The sequence below is a fragment of the Thermochaetoides thermophila genome (assembly GCF_000221225.1).
Source record: "Thermochaetoides thermophila DSM 1495 unplaced genomic scaffold scf7180000011816, whole genome shotgun sequence".
Lineage (NCBI taxonomy): Eukaryota > Fungi > Ascomycota > Sordariomycetes > Sordariales > Chaetomiaceae > Thermochaetoides > Thermochaetoides thermophila.
The window spans coordinates 935,251-957,172 of NW_006383032.1; the positions used below are offsets into that span (position 1 = coordinate 935,251).

General features: G+C 51.6%; 2 protein-coding genes across 2 annotated transcripts; both read right to left on the reverse strand.

Annotated features, from left to right (window-relative positions):
- Positions 1 to 2,655: 2,655 nt before the first annotated feature.
- On the reverse strand, positions 2,656 to 10,538 carry CTHT_0023520 (uncharacterized protein; the record flags this gene model as incomplete). The annotated part of the gene is made up of 9 exons (XM_006692753.1): positions 2,656 to 5,327; positions 5,461 to 5,861; positions 6,433 to 6,456; positions 6,588 to 6,664; positions 7,059 to 7,898; positions 7,953 to 8,857; positions 9,390 to 9,725; positions 9,777 to 10,364; positions 10,472 to 10,538. The coding sequence occupies 9 exons, from the start codon at positions 10,536 to 10,538 to the stop codon at positions 2,656 to 2,658; spliced, it is 5,910 nt and encodes a 1,969-aa protein (XP_006692816.1).
- A 1,653-nt stretch (positions 10,539 to 12,191) lies between these two features.
- Positions 12,192 to 13,917, reverse strand: CTHT_0023530 (zinc finger domain-containing protein; the record flags this gene model as incomplete). The annotated part of the gene is made up of 3 exons (XM_006692754.1): positions 12,192 to 12,792; positions 12,855 to 13,112; positions 13,175 to 13,917. The coding sequence occupies 3 exons, from the start codon at positions 13,915 to 13,917 to the stop codon at positions 12,192 to 12,194; spliced, it is 1,602 nt and encodes a 533-aa protein (XP_006692817.1).
- Positions 13,918 to 21,922: the final 8,005 nt, after the last annotated feature.

Here is a 21,922-nt window from a genome sequence, read left to right on the forward strand (position 1 = left end):
AAGGTTTTGTATAGAGTTTAGATATGTTTGGTAGGTCTTTAATCAAAGAAGGTTCAAGCATCATCAGAGATGACTACTTATAATATGACTCGATACCCTTGATCACGTATCAAGGACATTGAATAGAATCGGTGATCGTCTCTCTGAATATCCCGTCGTCACCAACACTTTGTTAGTAGATCCTTTGTGAGTTAAACACCTAATATTTTGGGTATCATCTACAATACCAGCCCACTACAAAAACTCGTAATAGATACGAAAGAACCTAGGTAATGATATGGCACAAAGCTAATAGCTTACAACAAATATAAACAAAAGCCAACGACCCCTCCAATGTTACTCCCCCCTTCCCCTCCTGTCTTTGTCTTTTTTATCTTGATCAACGTTGTCCCAACCTCCTCCTCCATTTACTTCTGTATCTTCAACAACAAAATACCTACCACCACTGTTAGCTGGAGATGTCTACTTCAAGCCAAGGGACACACGACGTAATAACCTACCAGTCCGGTGCAGAATGCCAGGCCCCTAAATATCCTTTTATCCAACAGACTGTTGTTCCCTTTCCGCTCATAGCGCCCCATCCAGCGCCTAGGCACCCAGTGTGTTGCGCGCACAAGTCAACGCATTCTGCAAACGTTGCCGTGGGAGTGTTGTACAGATCGATTGTGCCGTGACCGGAATTGTAGTCGCGGTCACAGAGAAGCAGGTAGCGCTTTTCTGGTCGTGAAGAGGGAATGTATAGGGTTAAATTGGCATTTGGACAGCTGATATGTGATGTTGGAGTGATTGTGCTTGTGGCCATGGGCATAGGAAGGGTACGAGTTGTTGAGGATTCGGGTGCCTTGTTGCTAAGAAGTGTTAGTCAGATAAGCAAATGACTCGGAATCAACCAGAGAGATTGGCTTACCTATTCTGGTGGCCATCCCTTAATCCGACACCTAACCCAACTCCCAATGCGAGAGCCACAACTCCAAAGAATATCCCAATACCAAGCAACACCCATATCAACTTCCTTCTGTTAATCCCACAAACAAATATCACCTTATCATCTTTGTCATGTCCTTCGGATGATCCCACCAGTGGCTTTGTATCAAATGTACTTTGATGCAGGCTTCTCCGATCATATGTGGTCCAACTCCATGGCGTGGTTGAAGGTGTATAGGGGGGCACGAGTGTTGATGATGGCGCGGGACTGTGCGATGATCGAGGATATGCGTTATCCCAACCATCCACTTCCTTGAGGTTCTGGGAGCCTTGCGAGTAGTAAGGATCGTCTGCAATTATAGTGTAAGGGAGATCATGATGGTCAGGCTGAACTTCGAGGCATGACTCTGGGATAGGCACAGACCGAGAGCCAGCCACAACTTGGGGGCTGGGGTTGGAGTGGTACTCGACGGGGTATTGACGGCAAAGAAGCTCAATATCATGGCCTTGTCGGGACCGACGACCGCGGCCTCGATGAAATGAGATAGGAAGACGAAGATGGTGCATTGTACCCAAGGCGTTTGTAGGAGTTGGGTAGGTTGCTGTAAGATGGAAGTGGATCAGTTGTGCATGGGGTTAATCAGGAACTTTGGGCGTCAGAAACATGATTCAAATTATGACTAGAAACTCTTATCCGATAAACATGAGTTAGTATGTACATGAAAAGTGAGCTTAAGATAAGTTGAAAAGGGGAGAAGTCTAAATCTGGTTCAGCAAGAGGCATCCAGGTTATCGAGAAAGCAAACAGACAGGTGCCACAACTCAGGGGCTGGACGAAAACGCCGTGGGATCCTCTATCTAAGTGGTCAAGCCGAGTAATTTACTTTCCAGGAGCGTCTGTTCGCTTCGTTCCTCAACGGCTTTCCAGCGAGAGTGAGACGATGGCTTGGCGTAGGCTGCCGTTTAATAGACCAACCGCTGACCTCATCTCCGGCATTAGTGCTGACAGGAAGCAGAAACAAGCACAGGCCTACCAGCGATTTGGGAAACATAGGTGTTGCTCCAAGATCATTATCATTCGTTTTCATTCGAGGTCAAGCAGGCCAGAAGGGGTCATGGAAGTTTGAGCAATTCATCACCAGAAGTTCCGGCAAGTTGGTTGAGAAGGAAAAGCAGCCAGGCCAGGTAGGTTGATGGTATCTCGACGTGCCTGCCGAAGAGAGACGACTGCTTAAGATACGCTTGACAGCTGCTTGACAGCTGCGAGGGCTCCAGTCCCCAAAGTAACAATCACTTTATGGCTAACAAAGCTCACACTTCTCAAATTGCCTGCAACACACACCTTGGGCCAAACTTCAGCTCAGTCTTTTCCTGACTAGAAACTTAAATATCACTCACATACCCAGTGATGCGTGCTGGCATGGAGCTCCGTGATGCGATGTGGCATCGTAGCCTTCAGCACGGCCGCCAAGGGAACCCAGAATGACCCATCGATTTTCTCTTAACACTGAGTCCAATAGATGATCGTCTTCCGAATTTTTTGGACACCCATACACGACACTCATCTTTCTGCCTTCGTTGTGGCATATGTTTGGCAAATGCCATATCTAAAGGCATCCGGCTCATAACTTCCGAGATCATAGCAGTATCTGACGTGTAATAGTGTTTGAAGCACTCTAATCTCACTTGACTATTTTGTACTGAGCAGAAGCTCCATGAGCCCGACAGCCATTATCTCTCTAGCTCTAGTGCTTGCAGTGTCTGCCTGTTCTGTGCTTTGTTTCCACATGTTGTTGGTGTAGCTGTTGAGAAGGGATTTTCCTCTGCTTTTGTTTGGACCTCGAGTCCTGTGATCTCTTCATCCATGCTCGTGATGTCTTGGTGACCAGAGTCAACATCGGGACTCCTGATTTTTTTCAGGAAGAACACCTGGTTTTCGCTTGTGCCCTCGTTCACCATGTCATCGCCCGGCTTGTTAGCCTCCTCGTTGCACCTTTTGAGGACGGTTTCAAGGCTATCGCCCTTCCTCAGCGCATCCAAAGCTTGTTTTGCGGTTTCGACGTCCTCGAAGGCCGCAGCCCATTCTCTGTCCTTCCTTAGTTTTCGCGCACCAACCCTTAGACTGCCCCGGAAACCTTTTTGCTCTCTTCGTTCTTCACGTATCATCACTGCCCACAGCTCCTTCATCAGCCCCCATCTGGCAGCAACCACATCTTCGACCCGTCTCCCCTCCTCAGCATCCAAAGCAGCCAATTCCCTATAACCCTGGACAATTCTTGCTCGTCGGATATACTTCCATGGTTGGCGCCTTCTGTCTATTTGTTTGACCACTCCTTGAAGGGTGAATCCCACAGGTCCGATGAGAGCAGCAATATCCTTTAGAACAAATCCCGTCAACCCTTTTCCCACTCCAGACACCAAGCCCCGTACACCCCCCTCGCGAGCTCCTTGCACCGGGAGCCGCACAATACCAGTCCAACCGTCATAGATGCCATACGCAAACTCGCGCCCTGCTGCTTTAAGTCCAGACTTGATGCCGGTTACTCGCGTTGGTGTTCGCACTGTGTCATCGCCGTACAACCGCGGAGCGTTGTGGAAGCCTTGGGCGAGCGCCAGAGATGCATCAACAGGAGTACGTGCAATCGCTGATATCGTTTTGTAAACTCCTCTCCCGACTTGGCGTGCGACATCTTCGGCTGTACCCATGTCTGTTGAGGATGACCTGCCATGATCGATGGCGTGTGTGGTTGTTGTCTCAACTTGTGTTTTTCGGTGAGTGTGTTTCCTCTTTTCCCTCTCTTCTCTTCTTTTCTTAGTCGTCTTTGCAACTTTGTATGGAACTCCTCCAATTCCACTAAACACATTCCCAACCGATGTCATCAACGACCCTGCCACGCCTGTCAGCGGCTCCCCCGGTCCTTCAAAGTCATTCCACTCGTTGTGTCTCAGCAACCGAAGCTTTTTCCATGACACGAAGCCCTTCTTAACCAATAATTCTGCAGCGATGGGGCTCAACCTCAGATCGGTCCCTTTCATCTGCCAGACAGCCACCTTATCAGGTAAAATGGAGCAGCGCATCGATCTTTTCCCTCGCAACACCAAGGCCTTGTGAAAAGCATGACAGACATTATCCGCTCCATCACCCTCCTTTTCGATGTCATGGGCGATTCTTCTTGCCGCTTTCTTTGCTTCATCAGTCAAAAGGTATCGGATTCCGATTGCCAATTTTTCGGCTGTTAAACGCTTGTATGGCACGGGAGACGGCCCTGCTCCAGCCTCCCCTACCATGGTGCCCCAGAAGTACTGGTCCCCAAAGAATGGCACTATCATGGTTGGTTTCCCACATTTCAGAGCAATTGCTGTGGTTCCTGCCCCGCCGTGGATCACGCAGGCCTGGACCCGTGGGAACAACCAGTCGTGTGGTGTATTCTCAAGCAGAAATACCTCAGGGGGCACATCAAGACCATCACCTCCAAGCCCTCCCCATCCCCTTGATACCAAAGCGCGCACGCCACTCAGCTTGACCGCCTGAAATATCATCTCCGTGAAGCGATCGGCGTCATCAACAACAATAGAACCAAACCCGATGTACACAGGGGGCTCCTCCTCTGCTTCTAGAAAGCGGGCCAACGGCTCGGGGGGACTAAATGACGATGCGAGATCCAGGAATACGTATCCTGCCACATCTATCTCTTCGCCCCAATCTGCCGGCTTCGAAACCAGCGCCGGACTCCATAGATATGTGAATGGTACGTGCAGTCTGTATGTTGCTCCTGGAGCCCACAGTGTCGACACAGGATCCAGACCGAGGGTCTTCGTCCGGAATTCATTCACCAAGTCCCCTAACCCCTGCCATGCCATCATTTCAACGAGTGGATAGGAGATGAAGTTAGCATAACCCGGATCAACATTGCTACTTTTCTGCCGTATCCGGGCTAGGGGATGTGGAAACGCCTGTGTTGGACTCCACGGGAAAGTGAACATAAGGTGGACCGGGATGCCGAGTGCCTCAGCGCAGTGGATATGAGCGAAGCTAGGCGGGTTGGCGATGATAGCGTCGGCAACAAATGGATCTTGCTTGCGCATTAGTGTCACATTTGATGTTTCTTCTTCCCCATCCGTAGCGTTGATGCACGCTCGCCAAAACCCTGCGAACATATCCCGCATTGCGGCTCGGCGGCGACCTACGTCACCGGATTTGACGGTTGACAGAGTTGGAATCATTCCTGGGTTCTTGACCATAAAGGCCATCAGTTCAGAGGGTGAGCCACCAACAGAGAAGAACTCAATGGTTCCTCTTTTTTTTCGGATCGCCCCCTCCTTCTGCTTTCCAAGCACGATTGAGTTCTTCATGCTGTTGCTCGACAGATTCCCGGAAAGCTGGGTGTGTCGCGATCCGTACTCTGTGTCCATGTCGTTGGGCGAGGAGCCGCCCAATTTTCAAAAAGGGCTGAACATCTCCCCGCGAACCAATCACCATAATCACTATGTTGAGTCGAGGAGGCGGCCTTTCAGACACTTCTATTGAAGTATGACGTAAAGGTTGTTGTTGTTGTTGTTGTTGTTGTTGTTGTTGGGTCACGGCTGCCGTCCCAGCTTCGAAGGGAGACTGTTGAACATCTGTTTCTGCTCCGGCTCCGTGCTCATATTCTTTCTTCAGAACCTCAGGAAACTTTGCCATTTTTCGTTTAGCCGTGCCCAACGCCTTGGCAAGATAACCCGTGCTTCTAGTATTGATGAGCGATATGTTCAGTCTACCATCATGCTTTGAGACGTGGCCCTTGGTGTAGTAGTTATCATTGTGGAAGCGGAAGCGGCTGTATGGGCTATCGTCTTCATCTTCGTCTCCTGGACCCCTTTGCTGTTTCTTTTTCCATGCCAGGTTAGCCCAGTTGGATCGGGTCTTCGCTCTCTCTTCCTGCTCTTTTCCTTCCACACTTTCATCGTCAGAGGAGTCTGAGAAAGAGTCCAGAGAACTATTGCTGCTAGACACTATCTCGTCTCCTCTTACACCTCTCCATTCATTTCCCCGCGACCCATTCTTGATCTGTCCCATATGTTTCGAGCTCGATGATGTCGTACTTGTTGCTTCATTATTTCCATGCCCGGGGTTGAGTATTACTGACGTGTTGTTGCGATTCTCATTGCCATCCTTCCCTGGCGAGCTTGTTTGATGCGATTGGTTCTTCATGCAATTGTGTATAGGTGAGAAAATTCTGAGATTTTGTTGGGTATCTAGGCAAGATGGAAGAAGTCCTATCTCCTTTGTCTACTCGATGGGAGTTTATAAGACAATTGATCCACTTACTCCCAATTGCAGCCACTGCCTTGGAAGACATCGGTCAACACTGACACAGAGCGTGTCGAGGAGCGTGCCCCCTGACGTAGTATGCTCAATCATGGAATCCAATCATACGAAACTACGGGCGTGTTGGGTCAACTCCGCAACATGCGTACAATCATATCATGAACTATTGCATGCAATTAATACTATTACTAACAACTGACCGAAACCCGCCATAGTACGCCAACCTGATCTTGTTCGAATCCAAAGCATTTTGATCCCCGTATGGAAATGTTCTCGGGTCTTTTGACTTCGCCAGCTCCATGACGTCATAGTCTAAGAACAGCGATGAGATAAACAGAGGCTTACCCCACTCTACGTCTTGGCATGACGCTTGCCAGCGGAGAGCTTGGCCTTGAACTCGCGAAGTTCAAGCAATGTAACGCTCCACTCTACCTGAGGCAACGATGTACCGTCAAAGTTTAAACTGTCTTGATTCACGGTGGTCAAAAAACTTCCGAGAGACTACCGACTTGCACTTTAACACAAGGCTCGAGATTATGAACGCTATTCAGCAAAGTTGAGGTAGAAGCCCAAGACTTCTCTAGCTTCCTTCCGCCTTGAACCACTCAGTTCCTTCTAACCTGGCCAATCTCTCCCTCAGAACTACAATATCTCCTCCAAATGGGCCTAGTTCGTCTTCAGATAACACTACCTCCTGCTCTATCTTTGCCAAGATTTTTTTCAATGGCTCAAACCACCTCTCTCTAACCGTAGCGTGCATGTTGTCAGGCAACACATGAGCCCATTTGTTGTCCTGCCCCTGTTCTTGAGCTCCTGCTTCACTTACCACAGACGGTAACCCCGGCTTTGACCCCCAGAGAAACAGAGCGAAGTTCACTGCCTGTAGTAAAAACGGCGCATTCGCTGCCAGGAACTCCATCGCCTCGTCCAAGTCCTCCAGGAGGACCTCGCCCAGGCTGGGAAAGACGACATACTGCAGAGTTTCCAGCGCATGCGGGCCAGCAAACGCGTTCTTTTCCTTATGATGTTGTGAGGCCGCGATAATCGCCTCCCGCAGCCACGCGACTGCCCGGGCCTTGAGCACTGCGAACGTGCAGTTCTCGAGCAGGTCGTAAAAGATGCGCAGGCGGTCCTCGTCCGACGGGTCGGCGTGCAGCACGAGGGCCGCAAGCGTGCTAGCCGCGTTGCGCGCTTGAAGTTGCGGGTGATACAGCGCAACAAGTGTTGTCAGGTGGATGTAACGCATGTAATCGGAGGTTGGGTCTTCGGGGGAGGTCTTTGTGGGGTTGGTAAGGGGAGAAGACGGGTCACTGGCGATTAGGTTGTTGCGGTGCAGCCACATGCCAACAGTGACTAGCGCATCGGCAGTACCAGGCGAGTTGTTGATTTGAGAGTGAGCATCTTGTCGGAGAAATTTGTCAAGGAGGGTGAGGTGCTCGGGGAAGATGTACATCTCGGGGCAAGGGTGGGTGGTGGCGTTGAAAACAGTCGCTGCAAATACCCAGTATGCGATCAGACAGATGCATCCACCTGTTGACAGGGAGATATGGTCTGGTGTTGTGAGGTCGTTGGGTTCTGTCAAGGGCTGCGTATGTACTGGGCCTTCGCACACTTGGTGAATGAAGTCCTTGGAGCACTTCTCTAGCCGTAAATCGGCTATGAGGGACTATATACTGGTCAACTATAGAACAATGACCATGACTGTTTGATGAATACTTACCACCAACTTGCCAACCATAGAATCCCTAGCCTGCAGTTCCCGGTTCTCTCGAAAGGCCGCCATCAGAGTTCTTCTCCCTGGCACCACCCTAGTTGGGTTATAAAACTCCAGCAGTCTAGCTGCCCATGCCATATCATTCCCATTGACATACGCCTCCAGAACGCAAATCACAAAACTAAGCAACAGCTTCCGCTGCAGTTCTGCCTCTGTCGGATCTTCCTTCCCCTCTTTATCATCCGCTTCAGGGTCCGGCGCATTCTTCGAGGAATCGCCATCTTGGTCCGGGTTGGCTACGTTGACGCTCGACTGACGTGTCGGCAGCGGCGGCCTACGCCGGCCTGATAGGCTGTGCACCAGGTTGACGATAGCTGCGGTCATTTCGTGGCTGGCTGGCTTGTACGTGCTGAAGACGGTGTGTAGCGTCTGCGCAAGAAACCGGCTAGGGTATTTTGTCTTAATGCGCTTGTGCAAGATTGCAAGCATTCCGACGAGGGTAATGAACTTATGCGTTCGGGAAACCACTAGTTTTTGTTGAGGCTCATCATTGTCTGTTTGCTCATCTTGATCTTCCTCCTCTTCCTCCTCTTCCTCTTCCTCGTCGGCCATCAGTTCGAGTGTTTCGAGGACCTTGAGGATGACCTCGCGCGGATTGCCCAGTCTGGCTACGGTCTCGAGACATTTCTCAGAGCCTGGGAGATTGACCAGGTTGTAGACCAGATCCCAGCCAATCTCCTGCGTCAGTTCAGCATCCTGCAGCACTTCGTTCAAGGTCGGGAGGACCTCGGGGCACAGGTTTGCTTCGATGATAGTCAAGTACGTGAACCGGTCCGTCGCAGGGGGACGAGCATCGCGAATCGCTTCAATCGCCTTTGCCGTGTCCAGCTTGGAAGGTTTGTCGGGCATGGCTTAATTCGAGGCAGGTAATCGGGAACTTTGCAAATGGTAATCAAACTGATATGTCGATGAGCTAGTTGTTTTATAATTATTAGGCAAACAAGTTGAGGCCCAGAGACCATACAAAGCAAATATCCCCGTTCAAGACGCTCCCGAAGGTCCCGTGTTCAAGAAGACCAGTCAACTGAAACTTCCCACCTGGTTGGGAAGGGTCGATGGTGTGGAGTGCTTGACATCACTGCCCCGCACTCCACTTTCAACGTTGCGCTGGGCGCTGCGGTTCGCAAGAACCAATCAGCCCGGTAACTTCCAGCTAGGATTCGTACACACAGTGTTTACGCCCCTCCAGGGGCTCGGTTGAACGTGCAACGGTCTTCTTCGCATCAAGTTATCATGCTTATACGGATTATAGCTTTTTCAGTGGCATTCTCATCAACTCATCCAAAAGATATTAACAAATAAGCATACCAAAATTGTTACATCAATTCTTCACTCGCTTGCTTAGGCAGCCGCTGTCCTTTGAGTCTTCCGTTTCAATCTTACCATGGCTCTCATCCCTCCTCACCCTCTTCATCCAGCTCCAATGTTCGCTCGGATTCCCTGCTAGTTTTGCCATTTCCTCCATATCTGCATCGTCCTCCCTGACCATCGGTAGCCCCCACTCCCTAGCTAAATGGGCATACTTCACGGCCATCCACTCGTCGCCCACAGCATTATAGGCCAATGCCGCAAGCGAATAGGCCTGATAGATCTCACCCCATAGTCTCTCCAATTCATATAATGTCACCAGTACTTCGGCCATCTGCGGTAAAACACGGCTCGTGACTTTCCAGTTTCGCAGCTCTTCCCTCAACCTCAAAATTTGCTTGATCCTGGCATCTGACTCTGCGATTTTTGCTTGCTCTTCCATCGCACACAGCGGACACGTACATTGGAAACCCCAGGACCGCACAAGCTTGGCCATACGCTCTTTGTGCGGCTGAAGCGGGTCGATGTACGAGATGGTGATCTCCTCGCCGGGCATGATGTCGCGGGAGGCAACTACTGTCTGCGCCAGTGAGGCATGCGAGAAGCGATAGTCAGCATTGGGGCGACAGTCGTGGTTGAGTCGGGCAATATCGGGGAAGACGACGGCGAACGGCTCCTCGAACGGATCGTCTTCATCGGGTTCGATGTCAAACATGTTGGTGGCGATGATGCGATCGAGGAGCTGGGTGTAGGTAAGGTTCGTAGCGTTGTGAGAGGAGAGATTCAGGATCGCATCACGGTGGGCCAGAGGTAGATGGTCGACGGCGTAAGCTTGTAGCTCGGTGTATATATTGTAGTCGAGATCGCTGAAGACGGCGTAGTCGATCATGAGTGAGGCCGTGTTGGCGAGGATGCGCTCGCCGCGCCGAATGTAGTCTGTTGCGATGATGCCTTTGCCTTTTCCAGGGATGTCTCTAACTTCAAATTTAATTGAGCCTAGGCGGGTGAAGTCAAGGTTGAAGCCAGTTGTGGTATCCGGAACGGTAAATGCTGGAAGCGTCGCGAGGTAATCAGCTCTTTGACGTGTTGTTATGATTGATAATCCACGACCGCCAGCAAAATCGACATCTATGAAGACACAGTACTGTGCTTCATACTCGCTTCCTTGAAAACATGGCGATGAATGTCTCCATACATGCTGTACATAACTTTCACACTCGTCATTGTGACAATTCCAATCATTTCCTGCGGACTGTCGCGCTGTTAAGTTCAGAACATCTGGAGGTCCAAAGCCATTGGGGCCTATCAACCCTCCAAGAGACACTGGAGAACATCCCAACTCGCAACCTCTTGCTTTTCCTACATCGTAGTAGCTGACGCCATGACTAAACATATAAAAGAGGAGCTGTAAGCAAAGCTTCATGGCTGCATCGAAACGTCGACTCGAATAGGGAGAAACAGCAGTGTATTTAGGAACTCATTTGACACCTATGCACCTCGAGACCATGAAATCGGGTTGCGTGGCCCTTTATCATTGTCCAGAACCAGCAACCATAAGAATAAATCCCATTACGAGTACATGCCCGGTAAATATATTTATCCTGATGAAAGAGAAACAAACCGGTTGGTTGCCAGTTGGTCTTGAGTGCTGGAACATACGCTGCCTGAGAGTCTCAGCTTTCTGATTCATCAAAGAGAAACACTCCTTAATTTTCCCAGCTGACCAGAAACAACTTCAGTTCGATGTAGTACTTACTAGGACATTTGTATTGCCGCAGCCTCACTGGGTTCTGTTGGCAACGATGGCTGACAAGAAATTTAGGGTTAGGGTGTAATGAACTCTAGACATTATCAGGAAATGGTAAATGGAGTGTCAGTTCCCCACAATCACATTTACCTTTCCGGAATGTGCGACCCGTGGGACGCCGTTGGGGACCTACATGACCCACAAGCGTACAGTCACAAAACACAATGCTGCACAATACTGCACTGTAATTTACTGTGGGGGAATCTACCCCTATTGGAGCAGTTATCCAGAGAGTTTAACAGTGGCGCTTGTAAGATGAAAGCTGCTGTTGGATCGGTCTCATAACTTTGATTCATAATATCATGTCGTTACATCACATCATAGCCTTGAGGCAAACATAGTCTTCTTCCATCCCAACGCCAATCCCAGAGTCTATAGATTCCGGACAGCATAACCAAAATAAAGACAGCCAACCAGAAAAATCAGAAAAACCACCCAGACTTATTTTCTAAGCAAACTGAGCCACCCAAGACAGAGAACCTGCCAAGACAAAGGAAAAGTCGTCAAATCAAAGATCGTCATCATCATCGTCAGAGTCATCATAAGTCATCATAAAAAAGAAACAAAGGAAAAAGAGCGTGCGTCGGCAGTCGTGAGTTGGACATCAACTTTCACCCCACAGTCCTGAAAACCTCGAAGTCATGCTTGCACAGAGGCCTTTGAAGACCCACAGCATGCATTTCAACATGCCCTTCGAGCGAATAAGTCTCAAAACTCGGTCATGGTCAAAGGGCCAGACGAGTACTCGCATGCAAGGCGGGGCGAACAGTGTCACCCTTGGGTATGCGGGAAGGACCAATAGTCAGGTTCGTAGAAATCGCAATTCTACGACATACCCATGATGCGCGTCTTGCAAAGCGCATATGTGGCAGGGGAATCTTCGAACCTTGGAAAGATCCAGAAAGATGTAAGGCGTGTGAGAATTTAACTTTTTGCGCTTGCAGAGGCTAGGCTCGCATGCCTTTGATGGAATGAACCCAGAAGTTGGGTCAATTGTCGCCTGCTAGGTGGGAGCAAAACTTAGTAATGTAGCAACCTATGCCACTGGGGGACTGTACATACCAGGCCATTCAGCCCTTCCAGGAACGCTGGTAGGAACCCTGGAGTAGACCGTGGGAGATCTTGCCCATGGCAGTGAGATGATCCTGAGCCTCCTTGATGGCCTGGAGACTCTGGAGATCGTCCGGCTGAGCCCATCCCTGGATGAAAGCCTGAAGAGCCTTTTGATGCGCGTACCACTGCTCAATCTCGGAGGATTGAAGCGGCTCTGGTTGCTTGGAGGTGGCAGAGGATTCGTTGCTGGACTTGCTGACCTTCCGGGAGACGGGCTTCTCCTGGGTCATTGGCTTCTCAGAGGCATCACTCTTCCTCTTCCTGCCCCTAGACCCAGCGTTGCCTGAACCATTAGGAGAAGTGGCTTGAGCGTTGGAACCGTTGTCATTGTGAACCCGTCTCATGTGGTCCTTGAGGTTCCACTGCCGGGGGAAACCGTGGCCGACGACAGAGCGCTCGCAACCCGGGTATGTGCAGAGGTAAGGCTTCTCACCATGGCCGTGCATGGCATGGGCCTCACGCTCATGGCGCAGAAGGCAGGCGGTAGAGGAGAACCGCGCGTTCTGGCAACCCTCAACCTTGCAACGGTAAGGCTTGAGGTGAGAGTCTACAAACTTACTGTAACAGGTGAACCGTGGTCAGCTGATGCAAGTCCAAAAAAGGAGATAGTTCATTCTTACTCATAGTTGCACTTGAGCTTCTCAGGCTTGTGGTTGCAGTTCGGTTGGCCCTCCCACGGGCAGTGGAAAAGACCATCCGGGCCGGGTTGCGCATTCTTGTAGAGGTAATGGTCCCTCGCAGACTCACCATCGCTGAGGCGGCGAGAGCTGAAAGCGGGAGGAAGTGAGAAACTCTCCTCTCCCAAAGAGGGAAGCAGGTTTCCGTGAAGGTCCTCGGTGGTGACATACTGTTGAGATGCATCTACCTTCCGGCTGAGGCTGAACATGGCACATGGCGTCAGAGGGGATATGATCTGGGATGCAGCGAAGTCTCAACATACCTTGGGGACTGGGTTGGCAGCTGGGGAGACGTCTTTGGACTCTCCTCTGGAGAAGTAAGGGATGGGCCAGACCACACATCATCTGAACCATCTCCAATGCCTGGAGAAGAGAGGCGAGATTCAGCTGGGCTCAGCGAACCCCAGGAGCTGGGAGAGGCAATCAACCCAGAACCAAAGACCTGGGGGTTCACGTGCTGGCTCAGAGAAACATCTCCGGTGTAAACGAGACCATCAGGGAAAGCATATCCAGAGTAGAAACCAGAGCTAGTCACCTGGGGCGACACTGAAAGGGAATCCAAATCCTGGCCAAGGTATTGCGGAACATCCTGGTAGGTCGGAGAGGTAGTACCCGCCATGTCAAGCTTCGACAGTTGTGAAGCGGCCTGTGTCAGAATCGACTGGACTCTGGGCCGAGTCTTCTTTACTGTCGAAGAAAGCTTGGCGGTCCTGTTCTTCTGGCTTGGTGTCCTACCCATCGGCTCAGCTTTGGTCGCCTTGTTGTCAATAGCAACAGAAGGCGTCCAGCGAGTCTGGATATCATCTAAGCTCTCCGAGGGATCAGACTTGGGGGTGACTTGGCCAAAGGGGAGAATTAACTCCTCAGTCTCGCCGGAGTAGTAGTCCGCGGCGTCCGCAAATTCAGAGAAGTTCTGTGTTCCTTCTGTCGTATCCCAAGACGAACCTGAAAGGTCCGCTGGTCCTGTTTGAGAAAAAGAATAGATCCCGGAAGCACTGGAAAACATGTTGGGCTGAGGAGAGAAGCTATAGTCGCTGAGCAGGGTTAGTGTGTTGTCAGGCATATCATGGCAAAACAAGTCCTCAGAAAATCCAGATGGCAACACTTGTTCCTGCAGCGGTATTACTGTCAGCAACTTCATGATCGCTTTCGATAGGGCTAAGCTTGGCGCTGGGGATTCACAAACCATCTGAAGATCATTGCGTTGTAAATCAGGCACGCGAGGCTAGACCCGAGAACTCTCGGGAGGAAAACGTCTGGGCCACAGAACTTGGGCCTGGAGCCAGCACAACCAGTCGATCAGATCCAGTTCCAGAAGTAGTTGGCCTGGAGCCAACACAAAGTCCGGGAATCCAATTCCATAGGCAATTAACCGGGAGTCCAATCCAGATGGCCGAGGATCCAAGGCAGTCCGGGAATTGGCAGTTGAGAAAGTCTCCGGGGGGGAAGGGGGGATATCATGCTGCCGTAGAGTCGCTTTGAGACTCTCGGACACAGCATGAGCTGGTGAGGGTGAAATGTCTTGAAAAGTGGATGGCAAAGGATGAATCGATTGGTCAGGTAGTGTAAAGATGAGCCAGCCCCAAAGTCTCTCGAAGGGATTGCGGAAAGGCTCCGTAGCTGAAATCCAATTTCCAAGGCTCAGGTTCTATTCCCGACGACATGGAGTTCTTATATCGACGATAATCTCCAAACTGGCTCATTTTGGTGGCATCCTCATGGTCGGTTGATTGCTGGTCAAGGTTGGAGCGCAGCTGCACGTCTTGGGTCGAGAATCCGGGAAAGGACTAGTCCGACCGATGCTTCGAACTTACCATGAGCTCCGGAGAGCCGAGTAAGTATGTGAAGACGAAAACAATTGAGCATAGGCATCCCAGAATCAGCGAACTGGAAGCCGTTCTGATCCCGCGACTCGGAGAGCCGCATCCCAGGAAGTCTCGATCTTCGGCTGTTCCAAGGGTCCATGACAGGGTCCAGGCAAGTCCAGGTGGTCCAGAAGTGATCCACGGGAAATCCACGGGGTGTTCGAAGAGTCCAAAATACCCTGATGAAATCCACGGTTCCAGGCGATAATGTCCTCGGAAATCCAGGAGTGGTCCAGGAAAGATCCAGGCAATCCAAGGGTCCAAGTCCGGACAAAAACCACGGGAACTCAAAATGTGAAAAACCGTGAAGGTGATGGCGCTCCAGCGTGATCCTCGAGTCCATGGCAGCAATTTGTGAATGCGTGTCCAGAGAATCTCCAGGTTGATTAGGATCCATAAGGCTGTCCTTGTGGCTCCAGTGGCTGGTGACCGTTACATACCCGAACAAGCCTCACTTAAGGCAAGTTGAGCAAGGCAAAACGCAAGCACAGAACACAAATTCCCCAAAAACATGACAAAATCCACAAAACCTGCCGAAAAGAAAAAAAAGGAAATAAATACCTAGACGGGGTGTGCACTTCGTCCAGTTCAAGATGGCTCAAACCAGACATCGTCTCTGACCTGGACATAACCAAGGAAGTCATTCCCGGCGTGTTTCAAGAGCAACGATGCTCTCGGGTCCTGGACAACGGGGGGCTTCCGTGTGTCCAATATCCTTGTGGGCAAGAAATCCTTGGGTCAAGCTGATGTTGTGGTGCAAAGAAAATGCAGCCAAACAACAGCAATCCTGGGCTTTGGAAGAAGGCTGGTTCCAGGAACAAGGTGTCGCAATCAGAAAAAAAAGATGAGTGGAACGAGGCAGATATAGAAAGCAGGCAGAGCAGCCAAGGTGGAGCACCGGGTTAAGCTTAAGATTAAGCAAGCAATGACGATGCGAGACGCGTGTTGGGCAGAAATGTCGGCGGGTCGTTGGGTTCTGGCTGGAAGATCGGAGGGGAGGGGAACAGTTTGCTGGGCAGAGCGCGAGGACGGGCACATTTTAAGTTTGGAACATCGTGCGAGTGGCCGTCCAACGAAACGATAGGCGCAAAAGGGGTCCGGGACATTTCGAACCCCGCTCTGCTTGCAATTTCCATCAGCATCCTTCTTCCCGCATCCACTTGTGTTTTCCTGCACTTTCTTTCGCCAATGGGCATCTCGTTTCCTCGCATTTCCTGCGTGTTTATGGACTGTCACATTGGGAATCTCTGAGCTGGCAACGCCTCTGCTGCACTTTTCATAGGCCACAGCCAAGAAGGGAGCGTCGCACGCCGCTGTCGACCGGCCTCGACTGGCTCTCCTTCCTGTTTCTGGCGACAAATGGGCTTGTCGGCGGGGCTGACGACGGCAATGGGCCTATCAAGTGAGCCGACGTCTTCTTGGCTTGCGACACTTGCAGGGGCCAGGGTGCTGAGCTCCATCTGCCAACTCATCACTGCAGGTAGGCTAGGCCGCTTCTTCGGCCGTCCATCCCCCCCCTCTATCAGGAGAGACACGGAGATGTTCGTGAGCCTACTTCCGTATTTGCCGGCTGTTGCGCGAAATTGCCCACTGACGTCAATTGCATCTCGACGACATCATGGGCTTCATGGAGGGGATGGAGGGGCAGAAAGGACAACTCACGCTGCCAACGAGCAATTGCATCGTCGCAAAAGCCCCGCGTTGCGCGCAGTATGTGATGCCTCGACCTGCCCAGGCATGAGGTGCCTTCAGTGTTGCGATGAGATGAGATGGGATGGAACGGCACGGTATGGCATGGCATGGCATGGTTCGCTTGTGGCTGTGACATGACACTTACCTATCAGCCCTCTCGTTTGAGTGGTGCGAGCGAGATCAAACGCTGGCAAGCATCCGAGAGATAGGCGAATGAGCCCCATTGCTGTCGTGACTGGTAGCCCAAAACACTCGTCAACCAAGCCTCGCAACGGCTCGTAGCGTTGACCCGGCTTGGTATTCCGGCAGTGTCCTGTCCGTATGCACAACGGATCGACAGCAGAGCCGCATCAACCAGTGTCAACAGAGATATTGATGTTTCTACCATCATACACCAGCGCTGTGCGAGTCCTGTCTTTGTACGTCATATGCAGTAAGACCTCGACGAATGAGGCTTCGTGTGGAACATTGGCGAAGACAGGTCTGGCCAATGTAAGGGCAGCATGGCATCGCGGCGCTATGAGTGGTCAATCTCGTACCCTCCCAGCATGGCAGGCTGCGTCCCAGACAGGACGGAGGCGTCGACAACTCAGCGACCGTGTGCGCTGCCGAGCGAAGCGCGTAGAAACGGGGCTCCTCGGGGCAGCCTCAGGACTCCGCAGCCCAGGTGCGGTCGTCGATGGGCCCTGTTGTCATGCCGGAGATGTGGGTTCAAGAGGGGAGAGAGGAGAACCCCTCATTCCCAAGGGTCCCCTCGTCGTCTTGCAGTGTTCGAGTTACTCAATGAAATGAGCAGTGTTAAAACCGCTGCTTCTGTGGCAGTCCCTGATTGCTGTGAGATACTGCTGTCGTTTGAGAGCTGCAGCTTAGGGTCGTGTTCAACGGGGTCTGGACTTTACTGACCCGAAAGAGGGTGTGCAGTGCTGGCCGAAGAGGTAGTCTCCTCAGCCAGCGGCATGGTGCATCTTCGACTTTCCGAGCCGCGACAGCCGCTCCATCTCCGAGATGGCCTATGATGACTAGAAATCTCTGCGCCGACTGGACCCAAGTCATCAACAGTGCTATCAACTCTCATAACCTGGCGCCTCTCTCTGATCATGTCTTTTCTCCATGGGTTGGAGTCGGATTGCGGTGCTGACGAAAAGCTGTCGAGATTATGGCGTCGTCGAGTAAGGAATGCCTGAACATCGAGCGTCAATCGTCGAGGGATGTGGTTCTCGGTCGCTAAGGCTCGAGGAACGACATAACCGAGCAGATAACGACGAAAACTCGACAGCCAACATGGACAGGACCAAGACGATGACGATATCGAGGCTGGCTGCTACTCTCTAGGTTGTTAGCCTTAAGTTAGGATCATGCTCGGAGGTGAGTGTGTCAGACCTGGACGATGCTAAAGGACTGACGGACTTGTTTGTTGCCCGTATTCAGATTGATCTTGACGAGTTCGAGATCCAATCTGCATACGAGTAGTATGCCCTGCCAAATCTTCTGGCTTTCAAAACACCGACCGGGAACCACAACCTGAGATGTGGCAAATTCCTTCGCAAAAGGCATTTGGCACACAACACTTTTGATTCTGGTATATTCTGGCACACTGTTCCGGCGCGCTTGATTCGAACACTCAATAACAACTGGGGTCGACAAGCAAGTGCAGTCGATCGACACTCTCTGCACCTAGACATTGAACTGTGCTCGGGCGAACTAAGTTCAGCAACATACTATTGAAGGGTGAAAAATGGTCCATAGTTTGACTGAGTTCCCACTCACCACCCTAAAACTGAGGATAAAAGTAGCCATCCGAGGAAGGGGGTGATGCGTTTCCTGCTTCCATGGAGTGTGCTACTATGACAGATGAGAGAGCTTGAGGAACAGCGTCATCCATTGCCCAGAAAAGGGTCATCTTTCCGAGTTGGAAAGCCCAGTCTATTCCAACACAGAATAATGTGTTCTGTTGTGGTCGTGTAACCCTCGAGCAGATGGGGGAGTTCTTGAGGACAAATCGCAACATTGGAGAGTGGAAAGCACATGTTGGTGGCAATCCAATCATTCAAGCGCTGACGACGACCGTATGTTGTCGGCCTTGATACATCCAAGGCCGATCGACTGTAGCATCGAATTTCGCTAAAACCCAAATCTAACAGCTCTCTGCCATCACCGATGTCATCAATCTTGAGATCTCCACAAGTCTCGCGAGGACTATGCACTCACCAGCTCATCTGATCAAGCGATCAGCATTTTCCAAAAGGAGATCTGGCGTTGCACCACCAACACCAGATACCTGATGGGAAACCCCCCAAAAAAAATTTCGTCCAGTCTTGGGTTCAATCGCCATGCTGGAAACCTGCGCAAGACAAAGACTTCAGGTAAGTATGCAGCCCCCTAGAAGTTATGCGTTTACCTTGACTCCACATCTTCCAGCCATCGTCTCCTTTTAAAAAGGTCACAGCATCGGATGATATTTCCCAAGGTCGTTGAGGTCCTGGGAGAAGATCGTGCCTAATGCCCTGCCATGGCAGAAGGATGACGAGGCCATTGCTTGCGAAATTTTGATGGCTCAAGCAGTTCTGTGGAAGTCACTGCTCGATGTGGATGGTTTGCAGAAAAAAAATGATACAGTGGATAGTGGTGATGTCAGAGCACAACGGGCATTGCTCAGCCCGGCTGCACTGCCCGTGAACCATGGGCGACCAGAGACGTCACTAAAACCACCAGACAGGGCATCACCAACCTCCTTGTCGACTATCGACAAAACGGTTGCCATGAAGCTACGGTGAAGCAAACACCGTGACGGCCCAATATACCTTTCTAACCTTTAGGGGAGCGCAATACACTGACCCGATACATACCTACCCACCTTGAACTCGTGCGGAAAAGACACCATTCACCAGGATTTGAGCTTGATAAGCATCCCTCGAGGGGCAGGTAAAGGTCACGGTGACTCGGTGACACAGGGACAGCACCCAAGTTAAGGTCGAGTCTCGGTGAGCATCAGCTTGACCAGTGTCCTCTGCCCTGAGAGATGGACCGGAGCAATCCAGTCCTTGGCATCCGGATATCGGCATCGGCAGGGGGGTTGTTGGGCGTCAGGGCGCGATCTTGGCACGGACTCAAAAATGATGGTGGAGCTTCGGGCCGTTGTCCAAGATACGGATTAATCCGTACAGAGCACGGCAGCGGCGGTCCGGCATGGATGATGGTTAGGGTTGGCGAACACAAAACACAAGAACACACGTGAAAGAAAAGGAAGAAAGAAGGCCGAAGTGCGTCGCGATGAGCCTTTATCCTTTGCCCCTTCCTTGGGATCAACAGCACAGGGCCTTCGGCAGCGTGCAGACCGCCATTCCCGAATCTGTGGTCGGAAGCGCCCCGGCAGCGTGGCCAGCAGCCGAAAATGGGAGCGCCAATCTGTTTCTGGAAGCCAAGTGTGGAGGGTCGTGCGGGTGCTGATGCGTGTCACCACGATCGTGACGACACCAAACATAGTCGAGCACATTCAATGCGTGGCATGGACAGAGGTATCTCACAAGGGGGGCAAGCGGCGTGGTGCGGCGTGGTTCGGCGCGGTTGGGCGCGCCAGCGAAGCAAGCGTTTCTGCCCAACTACCCCCGGCCTCCACCAAATCACATTGTCCGGTCGTTGCGTGAATCGCTGTGGTCCCAGTTCGCCGTCTTGTCTGGCACCAATGGCGCCTGTCCGGCCATTCTGGGCGCCGGCCTGCGCGACAACCCCATCGACGCCCAACGGTACCTTACCTCCTCTGACCACGCACTTCTCGACCTCTTTCTGTGGTCATTTGTGTCTTTGTGCCTGTCACGCCCTCCTTTCGTCCTCTTTGGAAGCCGATGCGGCCAGACTCAGCAAAGCTCAACAAGCTCACGAGTCAATTGGACGAATTGAGCATGTCGACGTCTACGTGCCCTCTGCCTTCACTCGGGGCGTCTGCCGTTCCTGATCATGAGGACCTTTGCTCTCAGCTGGAATGACACCCGTAATCCCCCCCCCCCCGCGGAGCCTCAATTCTCCGGAACACTGGGTCTCCTTTCCCATCTCTCTCTCCTGATCTGCTCTTTACTTCCCGTCTTGCTACAGCCTACATCTTACCGAGTACAAGTTGCCTGTGCTTTTTAGCCTCGGCGGCGGTGCTCACGCGAATGGGGACACTGACGGTCGGAACTGCGGGTTAGTTACCTAGCCTCAATTGCCCATTGCTTCACGAATCGCGAGTGCCGTGGCCCGGCCTTCATGCTACTGCCCTTCGTGACAGCTGCCAGCACTGATTCTTGTCTGTCCAGTGCCCACGAGTAGTGTGTCCTGCTGGACACTGTAATGGTGCTCTGGTGCTGCACTACCCGCGTGTGCAGCCCTAAGAAGCAGCGTCAACCCTGCCACGGGGCCATAAAGGTCTCCATCACGGGACGCTGTCCCCTCTTGTCCCCTGCTCTGGGCCGCTAACTAGACTCAAATCTCAAACCTTAACAGAACCACGTCCTCTGTCCCTCCAGGGAAGCATACGTTGGAATTTTAGCTCGGTGGATTCCACCTTGTCACCGTTTCCTCGACCATTCTACCGGGTTCAGCCTGCCAGCTTAAGAGGAACTATCCCGGCGAAGCTCTCGCCGCCCCCGTGGAGCTCCCATGAGCTGAGTTTTTGAAGGCCATATCCAGGAAATCCCGGTCGCAGGTTTTTCTTCCCATCGGTTGCTGTTGTCTTCATCACGCCTAAACAACCGTCTTGCTAGTCGCAGGGTGTTTTCATTTTAGGTGCTTCTCCCCCCTTTCCGTATCTTTTTTTTTCCTCAAAATTTTCTCAACGGAGCTGTATAGTACTGCACTGGCCAGGGTGAAACGCCGTCCAGGATCTCTTTTGAATTCCTAACCAAGCAATAGTGTGGCCCAGAAAGTGAGCGTAACGGTGAGAAAAAGGAAAGAAACAATGGCAGACTTTGCCTACCGTCATCCGACGCCCGCTCCTAGGACCGATGAGCGGTGGGCTGCTTCACGCAGGTGTGAACAGGACCTCAATATCTACCACCTGAGAGAGATGAACAGCGCCCGGCTGACGGACTGCTTAAGTCACTTCTACAATTCATCATCATTCTACAATGGCAGGTTCGACTCTGGAAGCACCCCTTCTCTAACACAGAGGTAAGAGGAATATCACACGTTAACCTCCTCCCCCCTTTTTTTTCTTCCAGGGCAGGAAATAACCAAGGACTCTCGATAAAGCGCAGGCTGGACATACCCGTCTGCGCCCTCTCGTAACCTCCCAGCCAATTTGCCAGGAGGAGGTAACGCTCAGAATGGACGCCCCCCTGTCGAGCATTCCTATCACCATGTTCCCCAAGCACCACCTCCTCCTCCCCCTCTGGCGCCAACACAACCACATCAAGGGTCGTATTTGAGTCAGGCACCTGCTCAGAGTTCCTATAATGGTGCTTCTTCATGGGGATGGGA